This window comes from Lontra canadensis, unplaced genomic scaffold (assembly GCF_010015895.1).
Source record: "Lontra canadensis isolate GAN:19392208 unplaced genomic scaffold, GSC_riverotter_1.0 scaffold16, whole genome shotgun sequence".
Lineage (NCBI taxonomy): Eukaryota > Metazoa > Chordata > Mammalia > Carnivora > Mustelidae > Lontra > Lontra canadensis.
Window position 1 is genome coordinate 16,058,474 of NW_022631010.1, and position 27,787 is coordinate 16,086,260.

General features: G+C 38.0%; 1 protein-coding gene across 5 annotated transcripts in view; it reads right to left on the bottom strand.

The window, feature by feature from the left end:
- Nucleotides 1–27,787, bottom strand: part of SEL1L2 (SEL1L2 adaptor subunit of ERAD E3 ligase) — a 105,265-nt gene that overhangs the window by 46,271 nt on the left and 31,207 nt on the right. For 3 of the 5 annotated variants that reach the window (XM_032859209.1, XM_032859207.1, XM_032859206.1), the window contains exons 3-6: nucleotides 24,591–24,650; nucleotides 22,236–22,404; nucleotides 10,937–11,039; nucleotides 5,631–5,793 (exon numbers count right to left, since the gene is read on the bottom strand). In XM_032859209.1, the coding sequence (XP_032715100.1) occupies nucleotides 5,631–5,793; nucleotides 10,937–11,039; nucleotides 22,236–22,404; nucleotides 24,591–24,650 (495 nt within the window). Of the gene's footprint in view, nucleotides 1–5,630; nucleotides 5,794–10,936; nucleotides 11,040–11,404; nucleotides 11,409–22,235; nucleotides 22,405–24,590; nucleotides 24,651–27,787 lie in introns of those variants that run through there. The other 2 variants (XM_032859208.1, XM_032859210.1) reach the window with 2 other exon arrangements.

Genomic DNA, 27,787 nt, shown 5'->3' on the forward strand with positions numbered 1-27,787 from the left:
CATGATTCTTAAAGCAATGAGGTTTAACCCTATGTTCTTGTCTGGCAAATTGACAAATCGAAGCTGTTCATTGATATTAAGAGTGAACCTTATTAATTCTGAATTTTTGCTTCCTGAATGAGAATCAGAGAAGTAAAAAATATATAATTTATCTACATTTAGCTGGTATAACATAATATCTTATTGGAATCCTCTACTGTAGGACTCAGTTTTGTTTGCTATTTCCTCAATTTCCACCATGTCCATGAAGACGACTCTGTTAGTGAATAGTTCTCATTATTTGGAAGCTATTGTTTCTTTCTTTTTTTAAAAAAATTATTTATTTATTTATTTGTCAGAGAGAGAAGAGAGAGAGAGAGAGAGAATGAGCACAAGCAGGAGGAGTGGCAGGCAGAGGGAGAAGCAGCCTCCCTGCTCAGGGACTCGATCCCAGGACCCAGGGATGACCTGAGCTGAAGGCAGACGCTTAACTGTCAGAGCTGTTCAGGAGTCCAGAAAGGTATAGTTTCTTTGAAAATCAATACAATAGATTCTGCTCATAAACTTAAATGCTTTTGTTGTCCTTATCAAAATTTCCTTTGATTTGGAATTTTGTGGGATGAACCATTCAAGGTACATGAAAGAAATAATTATGCCTCTTTTCCTTTATTCAGCTGCCCTTTGTATGTAGCCTGAAAATTACATTTTCCCCTGACCGCTCAAAGCTGCTTTATAATATGGGTTCTTCTCTTTTGTGTTTTTCTTTAACTCAGATCTTTATTAGACTTCTGGCACTCTAGGCTCTCCATTTATTACATTTCAGTATTTCTGTTCTTCCTTTTCCCCCCAGAGATAGGTGTCTTCATTCTCTTCATTTTTTCCTATCTCTGTCCTTCTCATTCTTTTTCATTGCCATTCATAGTATACATTTCCAGCTTCTTTAGCTACACTGCTGTTGCTACCTTGTCCTTATAGTTTCCAGCAATATTTCTTTTTTTTTTTTTTTAAGATTTTATTTATTTATTTGACAGTGAGAGAGAGAGCACAAGCAGGCAGAAAGGCAGGCAGAGGGAGAGAAAGAGAAGCAGGTTCCCCGCGGAGCAGGGAGCCTGATGCGGGACTCGATCCCAGGATGCTGGGATCATGACCTGAGTCTAAGGCAGCCGCTTAACCAACTAAGCCACCCAGGCGTCCCTCCAGCAATATTTCTTAAGAGTGCAGGTAGGATTCCTATACCAGGGTGGCACAAACAGCCTGAGAAGAAAGATGGTCACTCAGCCTGTTAACCTATTAGCTCTCTATTAGAGAGCTCTGATCAATATATCACGTGGCCATCCTAGTCACAGATTGAATTAAGCATTGTTTGTAGCACAGAATCTCTTTGACTAGTTGTTCTTGTACAAGGAGACAAGTCAGCTATAAGCAGACTTGCTATTGGAAACAGACTTTTCTATAGGGATGACAGGGGTGAGAGCAAAATTTCAGAACAGAATCCAGCAATTCAGCTGTAGTACTAGACCAGGATCTTGCAGGTGCCCGGCTCATCCAGATGTTAATACTTTGGTCACTAGTTTATGGGGAGGTCCTGAGGGGAGGGGGATTCCAAGTAAGGAATAAGGGTGTCCAGGATGTCAGGGAGAGCATAGGAGGTGTTTGGGACAGAGACTTTTTGCCACCTTGTATTGTAGCATTTCAATAGGCAGTGTGATTGAATTTTGCATATCAGGTCAATGTCAGCTTTCCAGATAAGTTTGTCCTCACTCATATTCTATCTTTTTATCCTCCTGAGACCCAACACACACATATGTCAGACAGATATCCCCATTTTACGATGAAGAAATTGAGATTCAGAGAGGGCAGGCCACAAGTATTGGAACTGAGATTTAAAGCCAGGGACTGACCGACTCCGAAGCAAAGCCATTAGGACTAAAATCGTTACACAACATTATTCATTGATGTACTTTAATATCTCTAAGGGATCGTGCAGATATTATTCGCTTCTTGCAGCAAACTTATAAAGTAGTGTGACCTTATCAACAGTTCCCTTTGCAGGTTTGGGAAACCTGAGGTTTATAGAAATGACACTGAAAGAATGAACAAGATGGGAAGCTCATTAGTTGTCCCGCTTTCCGATTCCAGCTTTCTGATTCCAGAACCCCTGTCTGCTACCACGACAAGCTACCCTGAAGTCTGTAATTGTATGTTTTCGAGGATATTGTCCCAACAATGCCTGCTTGTCTCTACAAAGATGGCTGTCATAATACATAGCCAGTGGTCATCCATTTAGAGTTATTCTTCCTAGCACTGGATTAGCACTCAGCTAATGACCTTCTCCTATCTGTTTCTCCTTAAAATCAATGGCAAGCATTTGATGGCCAATGAACTGGGATTAGAGGGCAGTCTGTGGCCATGCCATGGAACCACATTAATCTGAGAATGGGGAGTGATACTCTGATTTTGGCCCTGAATTCCAGGTGTTTTATGTACCATTTCTGTTAATTTGGAATTTCTTTTCTGGGAGTAGTGTTTTGACCTTCTATCAAATACTCTACTCAAATACAGACAAATAAATCTTGTATGTTGTCTATATCCAATATTCTAGACTAGGTACAAATGTCACTTTTACCTAGAAGCCTTCCTCCTCTGCTCTAGGCAGAACCTGTTAGACTCTTTTCTGTGTCTAACGCAGTTTATAACTATAGTCTGCCTAAATTGTGCTGCAATTATGTGTTTATACTTCAGATTGACCCATAAGGACTGTAACCTATTAATCTTTTTCTACTCATCAACTTAGATTATGTTTGGAACATTGTGTCAACAAAACAACTGTTGACTTAATTAACTAATTAATACTCCCACTAAAAAATAAAGTACATGTTCACTAGTTTAGAAAGGAATGCCTGGGTGGCTCAGTGGGTTAAAGCCTCTGCCTTCAGCTTGGGTCATGATCCCAGGGTCCTGGGATCGAGCCCCACATCGGGCTCTTTGCTCTGTGGGGAGACTGCTTCCTCCTCTCTCTCTGCCTGCCTCTCTGCCTACTTGTGATCTCTGTCAAATAAATAAATAAAATATTAAAAAAAAAAAGAAAGGAATTCTGAGATATTGTTTATAGTGCTGGATATGATGGTAACATTTAGTTTGTTTTGGAACTTTGTGTTTGGACAATGAAGGTTTAAAAACTCTATTTTATTATAACATTTATAAATCCATTTACTCCTTTGTAAATATAACGTTTTGTATTTAGTTTCAAAAAATTCCCTGGGGTAAAAAGTAGTATTCAATAACTTAATTAAAATTATACAGATATTTAAGATGGTGATATTGACGGGTGCTTGGATGGCTCGGTCAGTTGAGCATCTGACTTTTTTTTTTAAGATTTTATTTATTTATTTGACAGTGAGAGAGGGAACACAAACGGGGGAATGGGAGAGGTAGAAGCAGGTTTCCTGCTAAGCAGGGAGCCGCACACAGGGCTAGATCCCAGGACTCTGGGATCAAGACCTGAGCCAAAGGCAGACACTTAAGGACTGAGCCACTCAGGCACTCTGAGCACCTGACTCTTGATTTCGGCCCAGGTCATGAACTCAGGATCATGATATCAAGCCCTTTATGAGGAATCCACTTCTGTTTCTTTCCCTCTTGCTCCCTCTTTGCTCCTCCCCCACCTCAAATAATCAATAAATAAATCTTTAAAAAATATAACGGTAGAGGGCACGTATTGCATGGAGCACTGGGTGTGGTAGATAAACAATGAATTCTGGAACACTGAAAAGAAATTTAAAAAAATTAAAAATTAAAAAAATACAACAGTGATGTTGATCTGCATATATTTACATGGCAATTTATTTATAATATATTATTAAGTGAGTAAAGAGATTGGGAAACAGCAATTAAAGTACGATCTCATTTTTGTAAAAAAGAAATTCTACACAGTAATAGGAAAAATTCTAGAAACGTAATATTTATATCCTTTCTTTACAATGAATGATGACAAAGTTCCAGGTATGGAATTAACCTTTACATATTATTTTAATCCCCACAATAATTCTATTTAATCATTCATCATTAATTGATCCAGCAATCAATGTATATTTCTTGTCCCAAGGACTGTGCTAAATATTAGATACAACTGTGAACCAGATGGACACAGTATCCAGTGTATTATATATGATAAAACCTAACCCTACAGATGAAAATTAGAGAGGTTGTCTCACTGATCAGAGTTTTGCTGGTCTAGCTTTGGTTTCAACTAAGTAAACACAGAGACTCATGAGGCTCCCACAGGTTCCAGTTACCACCAGTCTATGCAGGTGGATATAGCACAGGAACTGCAGTTTCCCAGTTTCCTAGGATAGTCCTCCTGGGGCCATTATCTTTGGTCCCTTAGATGAGGCCTCAAGGAGGTGAGATGCACAGTAGGTGGGTGCAGGACCCCCAACCCCCAAGTAACGGTTCCATACATGTGGTGTCCAGGGTTCTCCTAAGAATTACTACCACGATCAGGTATTTACAGTTCATTACAGTTTGCCCCAATGCGATGGAAGTTTGTCAATCCGAAGTCATTTCAGTCACAAGCAATGCTACCTAGAAACACACTAAACGTTTTACTACTATTAGATTATGAGGGAAACAGAATCAGAGAGTGTAGGAAAGGATCCTCCTGTGGAAGGGGAAAGGATTTTGTTAAGGAGGTATCCAATAAGCAAGTGGCAGAATGGATTTGAACTTCAGTCTGACTCCAAAGTCTAGCTTCTGCATTTTCCTCCCAGAGATACCAAAAATGATCTCTGGGAGGAGAAGTTTCAGACAACTTTTATTTTTTCTTCATACTTTCTGAATTCTCAGACATTTTTTTGTCATGAGCATGAATTTCTTTTGTAATCAGAAATAAATATTTTTATTAAAAAGACTAACAACATGAAAACATACTTTTGCTATAGCATTAAGTGAAAGTAGCCAGAAACAAAATGATATATGCACTTGCATTGTGATCAGGATGATGTAAGAAGAGAGATGCCTGAGGAAGAAGCTAAGCAAAAATATAAAACAGTCCTAACAATAATTGAGTCAGAATGGTTGGCTTGTGAAGGGCTTTATTTATGTATGTATTTATTTATTAATGTATGTATGTATGTACATTTCTGTTTTCCAGATTTTCTATGAAATAATTACATTATTCTTGGATTAAATGAAATGCATTCAGTAAAAGAGAAAAGAAAATGTATTTAGTTTATAAAATGTTTGAAATGTAAAAACCAGGCAAACAGCATGTAAGGTCATAGATTTACTCTGTGGGGTTTTTTTTTTTGTTTTTTTTTTTGTATAGGTGAATATATTTAAGTAAAATTTAATTATGTTAGGGGTTCAGAGTTCTTAAATTATTTCTAAACACACCATGGACATAAGATGGGAAGCTGAATTAGAGAGCAGTTTCGTTCCATTCCTGACAGTCACCCAATTAACTAGAAGAATTTGTCCAGTTCTCTTGCTATGTCCCCTCCCTGACCCCACTATTTCAGTGTTACTGTAACTTCCCTAGGTCTGGGTTCATGCAGTAGAATGGGAATACTATTGCTAAACTCCTTTCACATGCTATTTGTCTATAGTTATTTCAGGATGTAGCTACGTAAGGCTTTTCTTTCAAAACTCACATTTTGGGCTTTATATGATCCTTCTTTAGCTAGGGACTCGTATAATTGGATAGCCGCTGTTATGTTTTGCATGCCAAAATTTCCAAATAGCAAAGCATCAGCCATTTTCTCCATAGCTTTCATGTTTCCCATGTCAGCTGCTTTGGCAAAGAATACGTAGGCTCTGTTTCAAAAAGATGAAGGTAGATGTTTGATGATCAAAAATGTTTTTCTGTTCCCTCCCTCACACTACTTCTCTCTAGCAAGTAGGACCAAGTTGTTATTGCTACTAATAATACAGTTTAGCTGAAGTTCATCACATCTACGGGTCAGTAGGTTTTTTTTCAGCCCTACGTTATCTAAGATTATAATTTCAGATATATCTGACAAATAGTGAAGCTGGTGAAAGGAAGAAATATATAGGATACATCATGCCTCAAGCTTATTCACCAAGTGAAGTGAAAAACTGAGACACTTGTCCTAACATAGTGAACTCTCCCATGATTACCCGCATTATATGAATATTTGTTTAACAAAATGAACTCTGAAATATAAAACAATGTAATAAAAAGTAATCAAAATTGGAGTGTCACTTCTAGAAGCTACTATAATGAAAACAAGAGTCCCTTTATATTCTGAAATAATTTTCTAAAATAGAACATATTCCTCAGCATGCAAAGTCAGGCTGTGTGGAAAAACAATAACCAAATGAAACCCAATGGCTATTAGGGCTCTAAAGTCTTGACTGGTTCAAAATCCGGGTCCACCACTTACTAGTTTGAGAGCTTCAGGCAAGTTATTTAACTTATTTTTGCCTCTCTCATTTATGGAGTGGGGATAACAATAGCCCTTACTTCATAGGGTTGTTGGGAAGATTCAATGAGATGATCCATGAAATGCTTGGCATAGGACCTGGTACATAGCAAGCACTCAATAAATTTAGCTGCCATTATTATTATTTTTAGGACTACTGCATAAATTCCAAAGTTTTATAGCATGGTAATTGTTCTGTAATTAGTGGGTAAACGGTGTGAGAATTTAATGATTATAAATATAGATGCCATAGGACGGCCTTACATTGCATTTTCTGAGTCCCACTCAGAAATCATCTGGACCTGATCTGCTTAATAGGTAGTAATGGAGAGCCTTGCAAGGTCAAAACTTGTGTCAGAGACAGAGAGTACTTTTGGGATCTACTTTTACTTTTTAAAATAAAATTTTTAAAAAGATTTTATTTATTTATTTGACAGAGAGAGATAGTGAGAGAGGGAACACAAGCAAGGAGAGCATGAGAGGGAGAAGCAGGGTTCCCAGTGAGCAGGGAGCCCGATGTTGGGCTTGATCCCAGGACCGTGGGATCATGACCTGAGCTGAAGGCAGACGCTTAACAGCTGAGCCACCCAGGCGCCCCAAGGATTTGTTTTTACTTTTATAACTTCCTTTTTGGTAGCAGTAAGAACAGAAAGCATTAACCTCTACCAGTGACCTTGACTCAAATACAGTAACAAATACACAAATCTATCCTTACTGCTCAGAAGGATCAGGAGACTCAGCTTTATGTACTGCTTATCCACGCTGATGCTAAAATAATTTGCCCTTGGTGGCTGGAGCAGAAAAGAATGGGCTCAGACTGTTATCCACATAGGCTTTAGGGTCTTGGATGGCAACACAGAGAATAGACTCCAGTGGAACAAAACAAGCCAGGAGGTCAAGCAAGAAATTAACCATGGTCAGAGCAAGCTAATATTCTAGGGACCAGAAGGCAATTAAAACAGAAGGTCTAAAAGTCAATGGATGCAAATGTCTGGAATTTGGAGATAGGCTAGGAATCAGACACAGACTCCCTGAAGTTATTCTGCCACATGGTTTGCTGCTGCAACCACATAGCCTGCTGGGATTAGAAGGGCACCCACATGGACCAGGGCAGAGAAATCTGATGGGCTGCAGGAGCCAGCAGTATATACATTCAGTGATCCCAGGAAACAGCAAAAGTTTGTAAAACCAATCCATCTAGGTGTCTTTAACTTTTAAGGGAAGAGTGTATACCTCTGTCCCTTGTCATGAAAGTCCAAGCTGATATAAGGAATACTAGAAACAGAATGCAGCACTGAAGAAAGTTGTTGGTAAACTAGGTAGGATTAAGATCTGGGATGTAACCCCCAAGGGGGAAAAAGTAAGAGAAACTGGGAAGAATTAGCAGATCCCCAAAAGAAAGTTCAGTTAGATATCTGGGTAACTCCTAAAACATCTGGTACTGGATGCTAAGGTGGGTGCTAGGAAAGGAGGAGACTAAAGGCATCTCTAGGACTCATCAGAAACTTGGTGTAGAGCAGGAGCTTATCTTCAAATCTGCTTTGCTTGTGTTGTGGGGGGTGGGAGGGTGTAATTCTTAATGACAGCTAACCCTGGTTATCTCTGAGGCTGCTTGACTCCTGTAGACAAGTCTGTGTCTCCCTGACGTATGCTTGCTTAACGTCTGTACTTCTAACAGCACTGACTTGTTAAGCAATTTATAGCTGAATGAATGAATGAATGAATGAATGAATGAATTGGGTCATGATGTGGATGTGGATGAGCCAAAAGGACTAGAAGCACCTCTGTCTTATACAAGAAGTGGTGAAGCAAAGAGGACACAGGATTGAGGAATGAATGGGAGAGAAATGATTCCTCTATAGTCAGTAGGGTGTTCATTTTTCTTTCCCCTGACCACAATATTCAAGATGGCTAGACTGGGTGTAACTGGCTTAAGAGAAGAGCAGACTGTCTTGATATTTGGAGGAATTTCATTCAGTTTTCCCACAAATTCCTGAAATCTCTTGCTATGAGCAGATTTGGTTTCAGTTCTCTGTCAACTCAGAAGGGTCAGGGGACTCAGCATTATGCACCCTCTCACATACCTAAACTACGGCAGAAATAAGCTGCTCTTGGGGTACTTGGTAGACTTAGTTGGTAGATTATGTGACTCTTGATCTTGGGGTTGTGAGTTCAAGGCCCCTGTTGGGTGTAGAGATTACTTAAAAATAAGATCTTTAAAAAAAAAAAAAAAGCTGCTTTTCTGGCACTCTTGGGCAAGGATACGCTGGGCAACAACAGCCAGAGATTGAATCACACCTAGATGGCATAAGGGCTCCTTCACTGCTGGGCAGTCTGCTTTCATGGTTGGGTTTTCTCCCCATTCTTTAAGCCAAAGAGGAAGGTACCCATTAAGGTTAAGTAGATAGTTACTTGGGAGCTTCCAAGAGTGATTTTGTCCCATTGGACTGAATCTCGGGTTTCCTTTAATTTAAAAGGGCCTACTCAGGGGTGCCTGGGTGGCTCAGCCATTAAGCAGCTGCCTTGATCTCAAGGTCCTGGGATCGAGCCCCACATTGGGCTCTCTGCTCAGGGGTTTCTCTGCTTCTTCTCCCACTCCCCCTGCTTATGTTCCCTCTCTTGCTATGTCAAATAAATAAAAAAAACTTAAAATTTTTTTAAAAAGGGGCATACCCAGTGGGGCCCTCATCTTGAGTTCACCTGCTATAGCGCTAATCTGAAACCTAATCCTAACCCTTCCCAGAATTTCATTGTTCTTTCATCTAGCTGGTCTGGGTTGAGAATTCTCTATTCTTACTCATCCATTCAGTGAGCACCTGAGTAAGCAGGCTTCCTTATCAGGTTGGATTGTATTTTGGGGGTCTGATTAAACCCCATCCTCATCATGACAGCCCCCAGAGATGCTCAATATGAAACCCAGGTTTTGCAGGGGATGGTTTCATCTGCTCTTATAAGGAGCTTCTAATTTAACTTCCCTTAGAGAGCTGACCAACTCCTTTACTTCTTTCTTCTTGTCACTTTGGGAAAATTATAGAATATTTTTGACCTTCTATTTCCTCCTCTGAAATTTGGGGATAACAATTTATGCTTCACAATATCATTATGAGCAATGAATGCTATTCCACACATAACTGCCCAGAACAATAAGTAGCACAAAGAAGGCACTTAATAAATGGAAGTTTTTCATAGTTGAAATGCCCCTTTATTCTCTATACTTTTATGCTTTTCTGGGAAGCTTTGAGCTTTAAGAAAGAATTCAGGAACTCTGCTGCTGCCCTGCCTAGGATACCTACCACAGCACAGGGATGCTTCCCCCAGAGCAGCTATGCCTGATCTGTGTGCAAACAAAAGTTGTCTCCTTGTTGGAGGTTCAGAGCTCATTCTTTTTGTTACTGTTTCAAGACACACTTGTCTTCTTCTCTCCCATACCTTCTGCTTACCATTTAGAGGACTAGAGATAAAGATAAATGCTTATCTTTTGCTTACTATGTGTTGGGCATTGTTCTAAGAGCCTAACTGTACTATCCAGAACACAAGCAGGTTAAGTAACTTGCACAGGGATTACACAGCCAGTGAATGGAAGAACTAGGAGTTGATCTCAATGAGGTTTTAATTAGGGACTTGAGAGGTAACCTCATGTTGTGTCCCTCTACTGGGGGGACAAGATATTTCTGCCTCCCCTTTAGACAAAGTAGACAAATGAGTGCTCAGACAAATGAAAAGAGAAATGATGAATATGGAGTGAGACCATGTGGCCATCCCTGGTTACTTCCCAGCTGTGTATTTGTGATCACCTCACTTTAATATCCTTGAATCTCTCTTCCTAACTGTTTAAAGGTGGGGGAAATGAAGTTCTTCTTAACTCATAAGGCCATTTGGGGGATAAAATGGAATCACATACATGAAAGTGCTTTGAAAACCATAAAGTAGGTTTGTAGGGACAAATGCTGAGTTAGGCAGAATAAAGCATTCTAGGGATGCCTGGGTGGCTCAATTGGTTGAGCAGCTGCCTTCGGCTCGGGTCATGATTCCAGCATCCTGGGATCGAGTCCCACATCTGGCTCCTTGCTCAGCGGGAAGTCTGCTTTTCCCTCTGCCTCTGCCTGCCTGTGCTCTCTCTCTTTCTGACAAATAAATTAGTAAAATCTAAAAAAAAAAAAAAAAAGAATAAAGCATTCTAAAACAACCACTCTAATATAGGTAACATGTCTTATTTCATTTGAAATACCTAATAAACTCAAAACAATATTTTTGCCTGAGTACTCAGATTAGTGCCTTAATTCTGCATTTCACTTAAAGTGTTGGGACCACAATTTCACATTCAGTTTGGTTTGTTTAGGCTGATAATTTTAGGATTCTTTAAACATCAATTGATCCTTTTAAAGAGAAAAGTGTATGGGCAAATAAACTTATTTGTTATCTCAATAAGCTTTTAATGACAAACTAGATTTTGGATTGCTCTTTTTTCTTAGCCAGGAATTTAAGTTGGCTTAGGTAACTGGACAAAGACTTACTGTGCTTTTTGTTTTTGGCTTTTGGACTGCTGGAGAATCTTGATGCCCATCTGAAACAGCTGGTCTCCTTCATCTGTGAAATTTTGCTTTGCTTGCTTTCTTACTATATATGGACAAACAAGGAAAAATAATATTATTTGTATGTTTTATATTTTTAAAATAATGTGCTGCCATATTAGTTTGGATTTTGCTCATGAAAAGGTTCAGATGAACCTCCCCAAAATGTGCCACTTTGGCATGTGGATTATTTTGACCTGAATTTAATCAAGGCCAAAAAGACTCAGGAAGAGCTTTTTACCTCCTCCTTAATTGCCTCTAGGAGTTTAGATAGAAAGCCTGGTTCAGGAAGAGAGTTATTACTGGAGATAAATATGAAGAGTATGGGTTAGGTGTGGTAAGGTGAGGGGAGGTTGGCAGGGAATATTTATTCAACTTCCTCTCTGCCCTAATGTCTCTGCATGGTATGACAATCATTTGTTTACCAAACATTTGCTCTTCCCATCTTCCTGTGAATTATCTTCCCTCTCTTTGAAGCCCCAGACCCTTACCTCCTTCTTAGCTCAAGATGGCATATAAGGCTCCAGGTGCCTGGGTGGCTCAGTGGGTTAAGCCTCTGCCTTCAGCTCGGGTCATGATCTGAGGGTCCTGGGATGGAGCCCCACATCAGGCTCTCTGCTCAGCAGGGAGCCTGCTTCCCCCTCTCTCTCTGCCTGCCTCTCTGCCTACTTGTGATCTCTGTCAGGTAAATGAATAGAATCTTAAAAAAAAAAAAAGATGGTATATAAGGTTCAATTTCCCACATATATGAAATTAAATGTTTTCCTCCCATTGAGCTGTCTTATGTCAATTTAATTAATAAAGCAGCCAAAAGAACTTAGAAGGGTAGAGGGAAAATGTTTCCTCCTTTATGCTCTCCTTATTTTTTAACCTTTGTATTTCAAGATCACCTTGCCTTTAGTCAGAATGTGGAAGCTACTACAAAAACTATTATCCTCTTCCTGTCTTCTGTGAAAGTGTCTGGAGGTTGGAGGAGATAGAAAGATGCTTCTGATGGTAGGAGGGAGAGAGATGATCCTAGTCTGGGAAAGAGATGCAAGTTTCCGCAAATACAAAGTGGGAAGCAAGGCCTCTAGGAAAAGGGGCTGCGTGGTGTACCCTAAAGAAAGGATCTTAGACACCAAGATCTCATCTCTCAGACTCCTTTATCTGATCATTGACCATAAACCTTAGAACTATAAGATTCCAAGACAACATGAGGACCTGAGCAATGGGCATCTCCTAGAAAAGTAGTGTACATCTAGGATTGGAGGAGAAAATCTCCCTGAAAATTTTGCTCTCCCCAAGGCTCATTCTTCCTCCCTGACAACCTTTCTAAGACCTTGGGGAAAACACACAGAAAGAGTACCAATAACAACTTGTCTTTTGGGGATGGGAACACAGAATTAATTTTTAGGATTTAAAGAAATTAAAGTAATGGAATTTTACCTGCTACAATAATAGTATTTCTCAGACATTTGTATAACACATCACAATTTTCAAGCCATTGTTATCAGTTTACAGTGTGGGAAGCTATTTAGAGGAAGAGTCAGCTTTACAGCCCTCATTCTACCCCCAGAGTGAACGTGCACATCCCCACCCCAATACCTTCCACATCACAGCACAGTGCCTCTTGAAGTCCATTATGACACTCAGTGAAACCTCTGATTAGGTGAACCATGCCTGAAACCATTTTAAAAGAGGCATTTTGAGATTTGATGCCTCATTAACAAGACCACAAAGATCTTTAAGTGGTTCCTGTTTTTCTTCTTCCTGACAAACCATCAGAGTTGTTCTTTTTTAAATTCAAAAAAATGTTTTTAACTTAAAAGTTAATTTGCAATTATTTTGAATGCTTCAAGTTATCCAATCAATTCGGTAACACCAGACACTTTCAGCATTTAATTTGTGCTTTGAGTTATATGCTACCTATAGTCATGATTAGAGAGGAAAAATAATGGGAATAATTTACTAATCTGTGTTTGGAATAGCAACTGCTTCTATTACCATGCTTTCAAAGACCAAGAATACATTTTGAAAGGTTGTCTGTGCATGCATATACATATGAGAAATGATTTACACTACAGATTTCTACTCATGGCTTTTACTTTAATTTGTAATTCTTTTTTTGGCTTCCCAAATGTACTGAAATACAAATTTTCCTTACTATAAGAGTGCTCAACTGTCAGATAAAGTTATCTTGACAGCACTATAATTTCCTTTTTATGGTTTAACCATTTCCAAATTTGAGGAAAGCATAGTTAGGAAATGACTTGAGGAGACCATTCTGAGCTTGCTATAAAGGACCTTCCTGAATCTGGAATCCTCTGAACACCCAACTAGTGGATGCCTGTGTTCTGTCCTGATAAGGGCTCTAAGCTGACTGGGAAAGTGGTGGGAATGACCCTCAGGAGTAAAAGAGGGCAGAGTAGGTGTGCCAGAGCAGTATTTCATACAGCAGCAAATATGGGAAGTGCTTCAAGTAGATGAATTTGTATTTCAGTGTTTGTCAGAGACATATTTATAAGAGTTCTTGACATGTTATTACTTCTGCAGTCTTAATTATTATTTCATAACTATCTTGGATGCTATTACAGGATGAATCGTGAAGTCCTAATTCCCAGCATCTCAGAATGTACCTGTATTTGGAGATAAGATCTTTAAAGGGATAATTAATTTAAAATGAGGCCATTAGGGTGGGGTCCTAATCCAATATGACTGATGTCCTTATAAGAGGAGAAAGAGTTATCAGGGGCATACAGCACTAAGAAAAGGCCATGTAGGGACATACTGAGAGGTGGCCATCCATAAACCAAGGAGAGAAGCCTCAGTATGAAACCAAACCTGCTGACATTTTGATCATAGACCTCCATAACTGTGAGAAAATAAATTTCTGCTTGTTAAGCCATCTTGCCTGTGGTATTTAATTACGATACCCCTAGCAAAGTAATACAGATGCCAAATCTGGATTGCCTGGAAAACAAGCTGCTCCTTCTCCCTGTGGGAAGGGATATACCCAGCTCAGCTTCCCATCAGATCAATGGCTATCTTCTAAAAACAGGAAGGACTGTAATTTCCCATGGTCCTCCAATGTTTCCAGGTGCTGGACATCTGACTTTCCCAGGCAGCTGGGTACCCAAGTAGCCCACCTCTGACAAGGTCACTTTCTCATGATTATACTCAAGGTAGGCAGTTTAGTAGGCAGACCTTCCATGTGTCCACCAATCCTGGAACCCAGCTCACCTCTCTGTGAGGTGATGGAAGAACTTGGATTCTATGCTTTTTCTTGCAGACCCTCCTACTGTAAATTTCTCTAATCAAATCTATTCCTTAATCCCTGTTCCTTATTGTTGTGGAATTCATGAAGTAGAATCCTCTTATTAAAAAAAAAAAAAAAGAAAAGAATCCTCTTATTGATAAGGAATAGAAGCAAAGCTTCAGAACAAAAACAGGCCCACTTGCTTGCTGCAGGAATTAATGAAAAAGAAAAGAGCTGGAAACAACTTATTCTCTGTCATTCATACATTTACTTGTCCATTTAACTGATATGAATTGAATACTTATCATGTGTTAGACACAAGGCTAGATGTTGTATTTCCAAAGAGAATGGAGATGCTGTCTCAGCCTGGTAGCAGAGACAGACCAGTTTCCCAAAAATTACAATGCCATTGCAAAATGGTAGGCACTCTGTAATAAGGGACTCTGGGAGTACAGGAGCCTTGTTTGTTTGTAAGCAATAGAAACCTAATCTGATTGACTTAAGCAAAAGGAACTTACTGCGAGGCTGTTGAAATCTCATAAAGTCAATGGGGTCGGTCAGGAATCAAAGCTCTTTGGAAGCAGACACAGAAGCTGCTACAGGATGGATTGAGATCCAATCCTTTTAGGATCTTCCCCTCTTTACTCCAGACTCCAGGATGATTCTGATGGGTCTAATTAGGGAAGATAAGCCTTCTTGTCACGTTCCTATAAGAATGTATCCAGTGGGGAACACTTAATTCCTCAAAAGGAAATTGGGATGATGAGAAAAGTAAAATGGATTATGGGAATCTTCCAAACAGCAAATGCCCCCTTAGGCACCCTACTCTAAGGGAGATAAAGAAATCTTCACAAATGAAAGGACACTTTAGATAGTTCTTGAAAGGTAGATAGGAGTTTTTCAGGCCAAGACGACAAAACTGGCATTCCATTTGGAGGAAGCAATCTACACAAATGAACCATGGGTATGAAATGATAAGAAGGGGGCCGTGTGTCCTAAATAAAGGGCCGGGGTGCCCGGGTGGCTCAGTTGGTTAAGCAGCTGCCTTCAGCTCAGGTCATGATCCCAGGGATCATGGGATTAACCCCATGTTGGCTCTCTGTTCAGTGGGGAGTCTGCTTCTCCCTCTGCTCTTCTTGTTGCTCATGCTTTTTCTCTCTAAAATACAATACAGTACAGTATAATACAATACAATACAATAAAAGAATGAGGGTTTGAGGGTCATGTTTGGCCATGTGATCCAGGCTCGCTGTGGGAGTGATACTGAGGGGAGTGGACAGAGAGATGAAAAGGAAGTGGGAGAAGGGAACTGAGATCATTGTGAAGGTGAAGCCAAGTTTGTAGGAAAAAAAGAAGGGGCAGAAGTGGCAGGAAGGTGGTTCTGGTCAGACAATTATTTTTGAGTTTGAAATTATATTGGTGAAATACCTCTGTATGTGGCTGGTAAATGACTGATGAGAAATAGAAACAAAGATTATTGGAACTGAGAAGGTCTAGCAAATAAGACAAAGTCTTTCATATGGACATTTAGCCCTGCAGGCTATATGGTCGCATATAGCCATTAACTTACTGATGTGAGGGTAGCAGCCTAACTCCTTGCCTATGGAAAGAGGGGAAATCCTCTAATGCAATTCACATTTTTTTTTAAGATTTTAAAATTTTATTTATTTGACAGTGAGAGAGACAGAGAGAGGGGGAACACAAGCAGGGGGAATGGGAGAGGGAGAAGCAGGCTTCCTGCTGAGCAGGGAACCCGATGCGGGTCTCCATAGGTCCCAGGACGCTGGGATCATAACCTGAGCCAGAGGCAGACGCTTAACGACTGAGCCACCCAGGCACCCCATTTTTTTTTTTTTTAAAGATTTTATTTATTTATTTAAGAGAGAAAGCGTGAATGAGAGAGAGAGAGCAGAGCAGGGGAGAGGGGCAGAAGGAGAGGGAGAAGTAGACTGCCCAGCGAGTAGGGAACCTGATAAGGGGCTTGATCCCAGGACCCTGAGATCATGACCTGAGCCAAAGGCTGACAATTAAGCAACTGAGTCACCCAGGTGCCTTGCAATTCACTCTTAAAGCCCTAAATTTCTCCGGAAACCCTCTCTTTGCCCAGCTCCTTCCCTTGCCCTATCCTGCATTCTTTACTCTCTTCTATGTTTCACCACAAAATCCTAAACAAATACTATTTAAATCATCTAAAAATAACAAAAGGAAAAAGAACAACAGATTCATGATTTTGAATCGCAAATTATAGCTACCTCAAAAATGACATAAAGTCTCATTGAGAGTTAAAGGAATTAAAAATTAAGCTAGGAGATAAACGTCCTTTAGTCTGAATAAAAATCAGGTGCTTTCAACATTAAAATGATACAAAGAGATGAAAATGGAAGTTCTTTCCCTTGCAGAAAATCTTGCCTACACAGGCACTGTATCTTTCTTACTTAATTTCAACTGAATTTGATATAAACCAACTTCAGCTTCTGATTTTCCAAATAATGCTTCAGAAAAGCTCTTCACATTTGCCCTTAATGTGTGCCAGGAAGATACAATACCAGATAAGGAGGGAGAATAATGATCCATTACTAAAAATAACATTCTATCTAAAAAAAGAATGACTCAGCAAAGAGTTTAGTCAGATAAAGATGTTATCAACTCAAATGCACTTGCATAAGAGCAGAGATTTACAATAATCAAGTTTATTCACACTGTCCCTAGATCATTGCTGTAAAACATAAACATCTTCAGTGATAGTGCTAAGAAATGGTAGACAAATTGTGTTGTAAGTGGAACAATATTTTCTCCTCAAATATCTACTAAGCAAAACTTGTAATAACAAGGATTCTGACTTCCAAAGACTAATTGACTGCCTAAAACTTTTTAATTTAGAAGAAAGAAATATGGTTTATAAAACGAGGCGTCAAAACTAATAATTATATGTTAAAATAAAAGCTAACATTTATAAGCCACTTAGGAATCAGGCAGTTTTTTTTTACTAATGGTAAGAGCAAGGAGCTATTATTTTTCTTATTTTACGATGAGGTAATATAGGCACAGAGAGGTTAAGTAACTTGCCCAACGTCATACAGTTGGTACCAGGTAGTTAAGGATTCAAATACAGGCAGTCTGACAGTGCAGTCTGCTTAGAGCTAAACAAAGTGCAGAATTATGTGAGAAACGCAAAGTTACTATTACTGAAAATTTTGAAAAAATGGGTCTAAAATACATTAAGAAATAAATTTATTGTAATTTGTTAAGTATTTTAAACAATTGGTTATTTATGGTTATACTTCTTTTATCTAACATTATTGAGAGATGTGTTTCATATAAATCATCTTTTTCCCATTAGATGAGTCATATCCCTTTTTATTTTGATTGATCTCTGATGGAAATCTGTCTAAAAATTCTACAATATATCCGTCCACCTTCCCCAACAGAAGATAATGAGCATGATTTAACCTGGTCTAGAGGATTCAGAGCATCATTATGCACACCTGATCATACGCAGTCCAGCTGGGTTGGACATGATTACTTAAGAAGACAGTGCTTGTGGGGAACCTTAATGGGAAGTCCTTCAGTAGTGAGTGGGAGCAAAAGGAACAAGAGGAAGATGGTGACATGCTGTATTCTTACCCTCTGGGGGGTAAGAGTGCCTGCTCTCTGGGTAGATAATTAGTTGCACTTGCTAATTTGCATCATCTTTCATTATTGTTTCCCAAAGGGTAAATGAGATAATTTAAAGTGGTACACACACAAACTTTAATATTTTGATAGTTAATATACTTAATATATATTCATCTATAGATTCTACTTGTCACAAGTGATACTCATTTTCATTTTTTTCTTCTAAAAAATTAACATGAAATATTTAAACTTGGCTAAAAGATTAGAAGGCATACTTATCAAAATTTTGAGTGACAGAAAACTAGGAGAGAATAACTGATGAATTAATTGATGTCATCGATAGGTTGGAATAATAGTCCAAAGTGAACAAAATGGAACTCAATAGACATTGGTGTAAAATCTTATACCTAGATTCAAAAATTTAGATGAACACATAGGGATTAGGAGATACTTGGCTGTGATTGTCAATTTTATCTGTCTACTTGGCTAGGCTATACTCCTGTTATCAAATCAAACACTAATCTAGTTGTTGCGGTGAGGGTATTTTGTAGATGTGAATAATACCCACAAGCAGGTGACTTTTAGTAAAGGAGATAAGCTGGGTTTGCCTGATTTAATCAGTTAAAAGGTTTTAAGAACTGTACTGGGGTTTCCCTGAAGAAGAAAAAATTCAGCTCCTTCCAGAGAGTTCCAGCCTGCTCTTCTTGACTAACTACCTTCTGGATTTGGACTTGCCTAGCCAGCTACCATAATCACATCAGCCAATTCCTTGTAATAAATCCTTTAATATATATCTTCTACTGGTTCTTTTTTTTTCTAGTTGAACCCTGAATAATGCACTGGCTTAGTACTTTCAGATGAGAAAAAGATTTCAGTTCGCTCTAAGCTTGTTAAGAATCATCACTGTGAGTGGGTGCCCAAAACAACAAACAGGATCTTAGAAACAATCTACACAAGCTACACTATTTGGGGAGGGAGGGCAACAACTCCAGTGAAGGAGTCCATAGAGGGGCTGTTCTGTCCAAACTCCTCTGCCATAATTTAATACAGACTAACACCTAATATCACTGAAGGAAGTGGTTCTGGTTTAATGTTAATAACTCTGTAAGAAATAAATGTATTAAATAATGTCAAAAGCTGCATTGTATGATATTGTGAGCTTAGTCACAGGCATCTACCCAGGAGCTGCCATAAATATCTGATGAAAAATACTAGACTAGATAACCTCCAAATTTCCCTAATTAATTCTACAATTCTATAATTTTACTTTTAATACCTACGCTTCTATTGTATGCTGCTGCAAGTCCTCATACTTGTAGTTCATGCTAATTTCCCTTGTCTAGAAAACCTGGTGTGTTGTATGTCTTCTTACTGGCTTTCTAGATCCACTCCATCCTTCTCTATGCCCTGGGACATTAACCCATGTGGACTGCACCAATGGGCTCCCTTCCCCTCCAGCTTCTGATTAGGTTTGGTTGAAAGGCAGCAGTAGGAAGTATGAAGGGAAGAGGGTGAGGTAGGGATATTTATTCCCTGGCTCCCCAGTCTGGTTTGCTGCACGCTGGCTTAATCCCTTGTCCTGAGGTCATAGGTCTGTTAGAGAGCTCCCTCCAACATACATACTTCTTGGTTTCTTTCTCAGCATTCTAGTAGCCACTATAGCCTGTCACCCTTCAGGCCCAGGGTGCTAATGCCATTGGTGTTACTAGCCTGGGGATTACTTTGCAGTTTCCTTTCATCCTGTCTACACTTTCAGAAATAGACCCTTTATTAAACTTGTCTCAAATGACTCAATTTAAATGTGTCATTTGCTTCCTGTCAGAACTCTACCTGATACATCAAGTAACATACATATCAACATTTTTATGTCATATCCAGAACTCTTCAGCTGAACAGTGAAGCAGTCTTTTAGAGAAAATATGGAGGAAAATAGTCTTAAAATATTAAGATTATAAAAAAACATATATCAAAGCAAGAATCTCATAAAAAATTATCAACTAGAAACAAGAGTCCTTTCAGCTCCAAAACTAACCTCTCTCTCCTCTGGAATCCCTTAGTTCTCAATTTCTATCTGTTGCCCTTATTAGCCATGATCACCTTTCTATATGTACTTCTGCTGAAAAGAAAAATTTTCTGATTTATGTAAATCTTCAGAAATGGATATTATGACTGTTATAAGACAGGGCTTCTCAAATGTCCTTGGGATATTTAGATAACCTGTGATGAATGCAGGTATATTCTCTAGAGGTCTGGAAAGAAGGAAGGCATTTTTTTTAAGTCTTAGGTATGATATCAAAATAGGAATTTTGAAATCTATTGCATACATTATAGCTGTTAGTTGTTTTCAACTATTTACTATTATTTACTTCCCTTTAAACCTTCAAGTAAATTTGGGGCTCAGGAAATTGCAGCATCTTTATCACATAGTTCAATATTTGCTCAAAGCCATATTGAGAAGCATGAGATTAAAATTTCTTGATATTGTCAGCTTACTTTTGTGAGAGGCATACGGCATAATGGTTAAAATCTAGAGGATTTTGGCACCAGACCATCTAAGTTCAAATTCTAGTTTTCCTACTAAATATTTTCTGTGATGTTAAGCAAATTATTGTTCTGTGCTGTAGGTTTCACATCTTATAAAGTAGAGATAATAGAACCTATCTTAAAATTGGGTAAAACACTTAAAACAATATGGAAAATGCTTAATTAGAGATAGCTTATTATTTATTATTCTTAGGTATAATATAACCACTTCCACATAAGGGAAAGAGTTCTTTTTTGAGGGGTGGCATTACTTTCCCTTTTATTTTTTATTTTATTTTTTAAATTCCAGCATAATTAACGTACAGTTTTATATTAGTTTCAGGTGTACAATATAGTGGTTCATTTATTTACTCTTTTCAGCAGAAGCTTCCTCAACAATCTCTACTTACCTTACTTGCCAAATCAATAAATCCTTTTCATTTCTTCTACCCATCTTAACTTATTTACTGATGTCCACAGCACACTGAATGCTAGCAGATTGTAGGATTCTCTTTAGTAAATGTGTACATTTCTGTTCTCCAACCTTGCATGCTTACCAAAGATCAGGAGTGTTTGTTCCCAAACTTATCTGTGTCAGTTTTACTGTTTATTATAACTATGGATTTAATTAAATACCTGTAAACTGATTACATATAAGTGCAAAAAGAAAATTTGTTTCTATGTAATGTTATTGAACAACAATGAGAAAATGTGATAAAGGAGAGCCATTAAAAATGATCCACTTTAATTATAGGTGAAGCATCTATAAATGACTGAGGAAAAAGTCTGAAAATACCTGGGAGGATTCTGCTCACAGAATGTTCCATAAGTGTCTTTAGTTTCTTGTTTCCTTAAAAACTGGATTTGGGAAATCATAGATGATGCATTTGAGTGTGGTTTATACTAGAAAAGCTACTAGTAGCATTTCAGTATTCAGTATTTCAGTAGATCAATGCTAAATAACAGGCAAGTTGTATTTCTATGTCAAAAAATGGTCAAGTAAATGTTTCAATGTATATGATTCAGATTTAAAATAAATTTAAGATATGTACATACTTTTATAATGCAATTAAAAACTGATATCCTTAACTTTTCTCTGCCATAGAAGTTTCCCTCTCTTAAATAAGATGTTAATAAAGTAGAAGTTCATATATATCTGTTATAAAAGATATATATCAACTTAAATACTGAAAATTATTCCTAAATTTTATAATTGAGAGCGATTAACTCCTATACATAGTAGTTATGGAAAACATTGTTTATATTTTCTAGTTCCTTCTTGCATCCAGAGAAATCTATCAACTAACTGGCTATGTTTTACTAGGAAGAATTCTAGATTGCTAGACCAGAAAAAAAAAAGAGGGCACTATATGGTTTTGTCTAAAGTCTGAGTGTTTCTATCAGCAGAATAACTGATAAAAGCTTTACCAACATAATTTTAGAGATTTTTTTTTATCCAGGAGTTCTAATTATCAGCCTTGCTTATTACCATCAGAACAAATTCTGAATCTAAAAGAAGCTGACAAAATTTAAAGCTTTTGTGTGTATGAATATTTATGACTATATTCTAACACTTTTTAGAAAGTAGCTCTAAAATTTTATTTTAGATTACATGAAGTCGTTTTTAATTTACATGGTAGGGGGAATTCTACCTATAATAATTTTTTAAAAAGATTTTCTTATTTATTTATTTGAGAGAGAGAGGGAGAGAGAGTTTGGAGAGAGAGGCAGAGAATCCTTAAGCAGACTCCATGTTGAGCCCTGAGGCTTGATACGAGGACCCCAAGATCATTACCTAAGCTGAAACCAAGAGTCAAACACTCTTGGTTTCAAGACTGACTGAGTCACCCAGGTGCTCCTACTTACAATGATTTGTATTTCTTTTTGAGATATCTTTATTTTGAATTCTTTTTATTCTTAATTTACGTTGAATCTTCTTTTTTCCTAAAGCATTTTCTCTTTGATAGATCACTTTAATCAATTTTCTTCGTTCCAATATGTGTGATAAAAATTGTTTGAGTTCGTTCACTGATACCTACAAAAGAAAAGATTTTTGCTCATTTTTTCATGGGTAACTTTTCAAAATGATACAAGAATATGAAAATTTTATCTGTTCATGTCAAAAATACTATTTAATGCAATCACTCTAATGCCTGCTTATTTTAAATCCAAATGATGATTTACTTCATTTTAAGAATTCATATCTTTTACAAATAAAACCCTTTTTTTTTTTTTTAAGATTTTATTTATTTGACAGAGAGAGATCACAAGTAGGCAGAGAGGAAGGCAGAGAGAGACGGGGAAGCAGGCTCCCTGCTGAGCAGAGAGCCCGATGCGGGGCTCGATCCCAGGACCCTGAGATCATGACCCGAGCCGAAGACAGAGGCTTAACCCAGTGAGCCACCCAGGTGCCCCACGAATAAAAACCTTTTAAACCTCTTGCATTTTCATCTGAACTTCAGAGCCACACATTAAAACCTGAATGTTATCAATAAAATAAAATAAAATGGTAGGAGAATTTAACCAATTTTACCCTTCTAGTGGTAAGTTGTCATGGTAATATCAATTGTGTGAGCTAAAAAAAAAGGAAGATGTTGGTATTCCTTATACATTACAACAAATTTATAATGGTAGTATAGACATAGTATAGAATATATAATATATAATGGTAGATAGATAGTATAGAAAATCTTGTCACTGGATGGAGAAAAATCTAAAAAAATGTTTTCCAAAGTACTTTCCAGAAGTTATATAATTAATCTATTTTAACTAAGGAAAGGGATTTGGAAGGATTGTTTTTGAGTAGTAGAAAATAATGAAGATTTTAAGAGAGAAAACTGAAAAGCTTTATGGAGATACATGTTTATGATTTACATGTATCTCCATAAACCATACTTTTTCAGGGAAAATTATATTTGGAGACAGAAAAATTCCTTTATTTGTCAACCACTACTTCCAAGAAGAGTAAAGGTTTTTGTTTGCCTTTTTATACAGTATCACAATTTAAACTTCCTCTTTTCAAGATCACTTTCTGGAATGCTTAAAATGCTTTCCTCTGTAGTAGCAAAGGCATCTGAGCAATGGCCCAGAGGTTAGAGCCTAAAAAGACATGGAGTCATGAAAGGACTTATAAAAAAACCCAGCAAACCAGCTATATTGAGATATAATTCACATACTGTAATTATACATGTATAATTGCATGTTTAAAGTGTACAGCTCAATGGTGTTTAGACTATTCACAGAAGTGTGTGTCTAGCACTAGTCAATTTTAGAACATTTTTATCACCTTGAGAAGAAACCATGAATCCTTTAGTTATTAGCCTTCCTATTCTCCCATTCCCCTACCCCCAGCCTCAACAACAACTAATCTGTGCTTTGTCTCAATGGAGCCCCCAATTCTGGATTTTCATATGAATGAAATCATATAATATATAGTATACTACATGGGTTTTTGTGACTGACTTCTTTCACTTAACATTTTCCAGGCTGATCCCATGTCGTAGCATATATCAGCAGCTTATCTTTTTGTTTTTTTTAAGATTTTATTTATTTATTCAACAGAGATCACAAGTAGGCAGAGAGGCAGAGAGGGAAGCAGGCTCTCTGCTGAGCAGAGAGCCCGATGCGGGGCTCGATCCCAGGACCCTGAGATCATGAACTGAGCCCAAGGCAGAGGCTTTAACCCACTGAGCCACCCAGGCGCCCCAGCTTATCTCTTTTTATGGCTGAATAATACTCCTTACATGGATATTCTACATTTTGTTCATACATTTGCCTGCTGATGGACATTTGCGCTGTTTCCAACTTTTGGCTAAAATGAATAATGGTGCTATAAACATTCATGTACAAGTTGATGTGTGGTATGGAAGGACTTTAAATGTGATTCTTCTTATTGAACGGTGGCCAGATTAAGCAATTAAAAATACAAAATGCCCAGTTAAATTTGAATTTCACACAAGCGGTAAATTTTTTTAGAAGTGTCAAGTTTCAGCATGTGGATTCAAGGTTTCCCTGAGCATTTACATCTAGCAGACAGAAGGGAAAGAACATAGAAGATCATGTGCAGAAAGGGGTTTTGTTTTGTTTCATCTGGTTTGCTCCTTTTTCTTTTCTTCAATAGGCCAGACCTGGAAGTGGCAAAGGGTGGCATTGATTTTCCATTGGCTGAAACTATCACATGGCATCACCCAAATGCACAGGGAGAATGGAAACATAACATACCTGGGTATCATGAAGAAGAGCACATGGACTTTGATGAACCTCCAGCATTCTTTGGTACAACTGGGTGAACATATGTCATTGCCATTAAAAGAAACACAATGTCAATTCAAAAATAGGCAACAGCTTTGTCGAAGAGGCAGGACAAGTTTGGCAAATGCCTCTGATTGTCTGATGTCATTCCTCCTATCTCCTCCTTCTATAGAGGCCATTGCTTCAAGGTTTTGATTCCTTTCCCACCCAGTAGGAGTGGGCAGAACAGGCGCCAACCAGTGTGTTAGGGAGCCCAGCAGACAGAGAACCTTTCTCTAACCCTGGAAGGCGCCCAGAGATTACATAATTCAATAATAAGTATTAATTAAGTGTTTATCTCAGGCCCTGTTCTAAGAACTGGGGAGACCGTCATAAACAAAAAATTCCCTGCACTCAAAAGCTAATGGTGGGGAAGATAATAGACAACTAATCAATGATTAAAAGCAGGTTGTTGTTGTTGTTGTTGTTAAGAGTAGAGATGGAATTGATAAAAGATGGTGTTATTTGGTATAGGATGGTTAGGGACAAGTTCTCTGATAACTTTTGAATAGATCCCTATGTGGGTAAGGAGCGACTTAGTCCTACAAATACCACAGGAAAGAGACTTCTGGCAGAGGAAACAGTAAAAGCAAAGGCCCTGAGGCATGAGCATACTAGTGTGGTAGTGAGATGGTGCAGCTGCTGCAGAATGGGGGCGGAGGAGTAGTAAATAAGACAGAGGGAGCTCTGAGGCTGGCGTCAGGATTCTGAACTGCATTCTGTGTGAAGGGCAGACTTTTGGAGGGTTCTGAGTAGAACAGTGATGATGACTGACTTACATTTCAAAAAGATCACTGTGGCTGCTGTATAGAGAATATTATGTGTTGGAGAAAGGGTGGGAAAAGAGAGGTTACTGAAATGAACTGGGTGAGAGTTGATGGCCATGAAGTAAGAAGATGGTAGGGGGAAGAGGTGATAGTTTTTGGTTTCTGAATGTATTCAGAGGTATTACTGGCAGGATTTTCTATTGAAGGATTTATAATGTATATTTTAGTTTTCAAGCAGCAAACCCAATGGAAGTCTGTTTCTAAATGCTAAGTTTAACGTATGTGCTTTGGAAGTGTTTTTAAACTCCTAAGGGCCATTAAAGATTAACCATAGCTCTCAATCAGAGTGACGTGATGTTCCAATAATGCCTTACCTAGCTCTCCTGCCTCTTCACTCCCTGTCTCCCGAAGATTCATGGCTGGATGAGTTTTTCTTATGCATCTGTTTGAACATATCACTGCCCAACTCAGAAACCCTCAGTTCTCAGTGACAACAGGATAAAATCAAAATTGTTTGGACAGAATCTAAGGTTCTTCTTAGTCTAGCTTAAAAATGACATAGTAACCTTACTTCTAATGACTCCCACACCTACATCGACATCCACAACAACCAAACTCTTCTACTCCCTGCTTCCCAAATAGAAGAGCTTCTGTCTTACTTTCTCTTTCTTGCTTATTCAGTTTTCATTGCTTCCTCTTTCCTATTATCTCAAATATCTCTCCTATTCCTAGGCCTACCTCAAATTCCTTCTACCCAAAGCCCTCCATTCCACTCTCCAACAGTGATCTCGCTTCCCTCCCACCTTACAGTGCTTTCCCTTCTTGGTTAGCAGTAGCTCACTGCTCTATGGTCTCTACCGCTGAGATCATTCCAGAGCATACATTTCACATTTTATCTGCTCAATTAATTACAGATGCTTCATAAAATTTTTTGTATAGTTCTCATCTCAAGTAGAATGTAAAGGGTAATCCTTGAGTAAAGGGGATCCTAATGAATGTGTGGATTTCTTTATTTGGGGGAAATCCCTTTTCTTAAAGCCCAGGAAAGGTAGAAGCATCCTCTCCTAAGTGAGACTAACCATCTGTGGGCTTGGAGAAAAGAAAGTTTGAATTTATCTTACTGTACATTTAATCTTAATTTATTTGTGGCTAGATCATGCTTTTTAATGGCTAGATGCATTTCTATGCTACTTTGCCTGAAAGCAAAAACAAACACACAACGACAGTATCGGGATGCAGAATACATTTTTTAATAGCTTCCTGTTTAAAAGAGTAAGCTGTCTGCCAAGGCTAGAGGTTTAACTTAAGGGTTTTTTTTTTTGGTGGTTGTTGTTGTTTTTTTGTTTTGACTTAAGGTTTTTCACATTGTTTTGTTTGGATGGTAATTAATAAGTTTTATTCTTAAAACAACACACAAGTTTACTTTTTAAACACAGAAACTTTGATTGTTAACATATGAACAGATAACTTATTCAAAATTGTTCAACATAATTACTTATACTCCAAAATAAATGTGTTAGAAATTTTAAAAATTTCATTTATATTTCCTTCTTAGTATTTTTTGTTCATCACTAATTAACTGTTTCTAACTGTGGGCAAGTTAATTAACTCCTCTGTGGCTCAGTTTAAAATAAACACAAGTAGTAAATATAAATGTAAAATGGGGGGTAATAATATTGCCTACATCATTGGATTATTGTGAGAATCATGTAAGTTAATACATGTGAAAAGCCCTGTACATAGCAAATACTCCATAAATATTAGGTATTATGACTATTATTATATTGACTATATACAGACTCAATGTAAATAAATGTTATTGCTTTTCTGTTTCAGATTCTAAACCACTAGGACCTAGATATTTTGGCTATTTAATTTGCTCTGTTCATCAGTGAACTAAGACGTCTTCAGCCTGGGAAATCAGTAAACATTATTATTTTTGAAATATAGTTTTTTAATCTCCTAAGCAGAATATCTTTGTTTAAAAAATTTTTTAAATTTTTTATTTCTTTTCAGCGTAACAGTATTCATTGTTTTTGCACCGCACCCAGTGCTCCATGAAATCCATGCCCTCTCTAATACGCACCACCTGGTTCCCCCAACCTCCCATCCCCCGCCTCTTCAAAACCTTCAGATTGTTTTTCAGAGTCCATAGTCTCTCATGGTTCACCTCCCCTTCCAATTCCCCTCAACTCCCTTCTTCTCTCCATCTCCCCTTGTCCTCCATGCTATTTGTTATGCTCCACAAATAAGTGAAACCATATGATAACTGACTCTCTCTGCTTGACTTATTTCACTCAGCATAATCTCCTCCAGTCCCGTCCATGTTGTTACAAAAGTTGGGTATTCACCCTTTCTGAT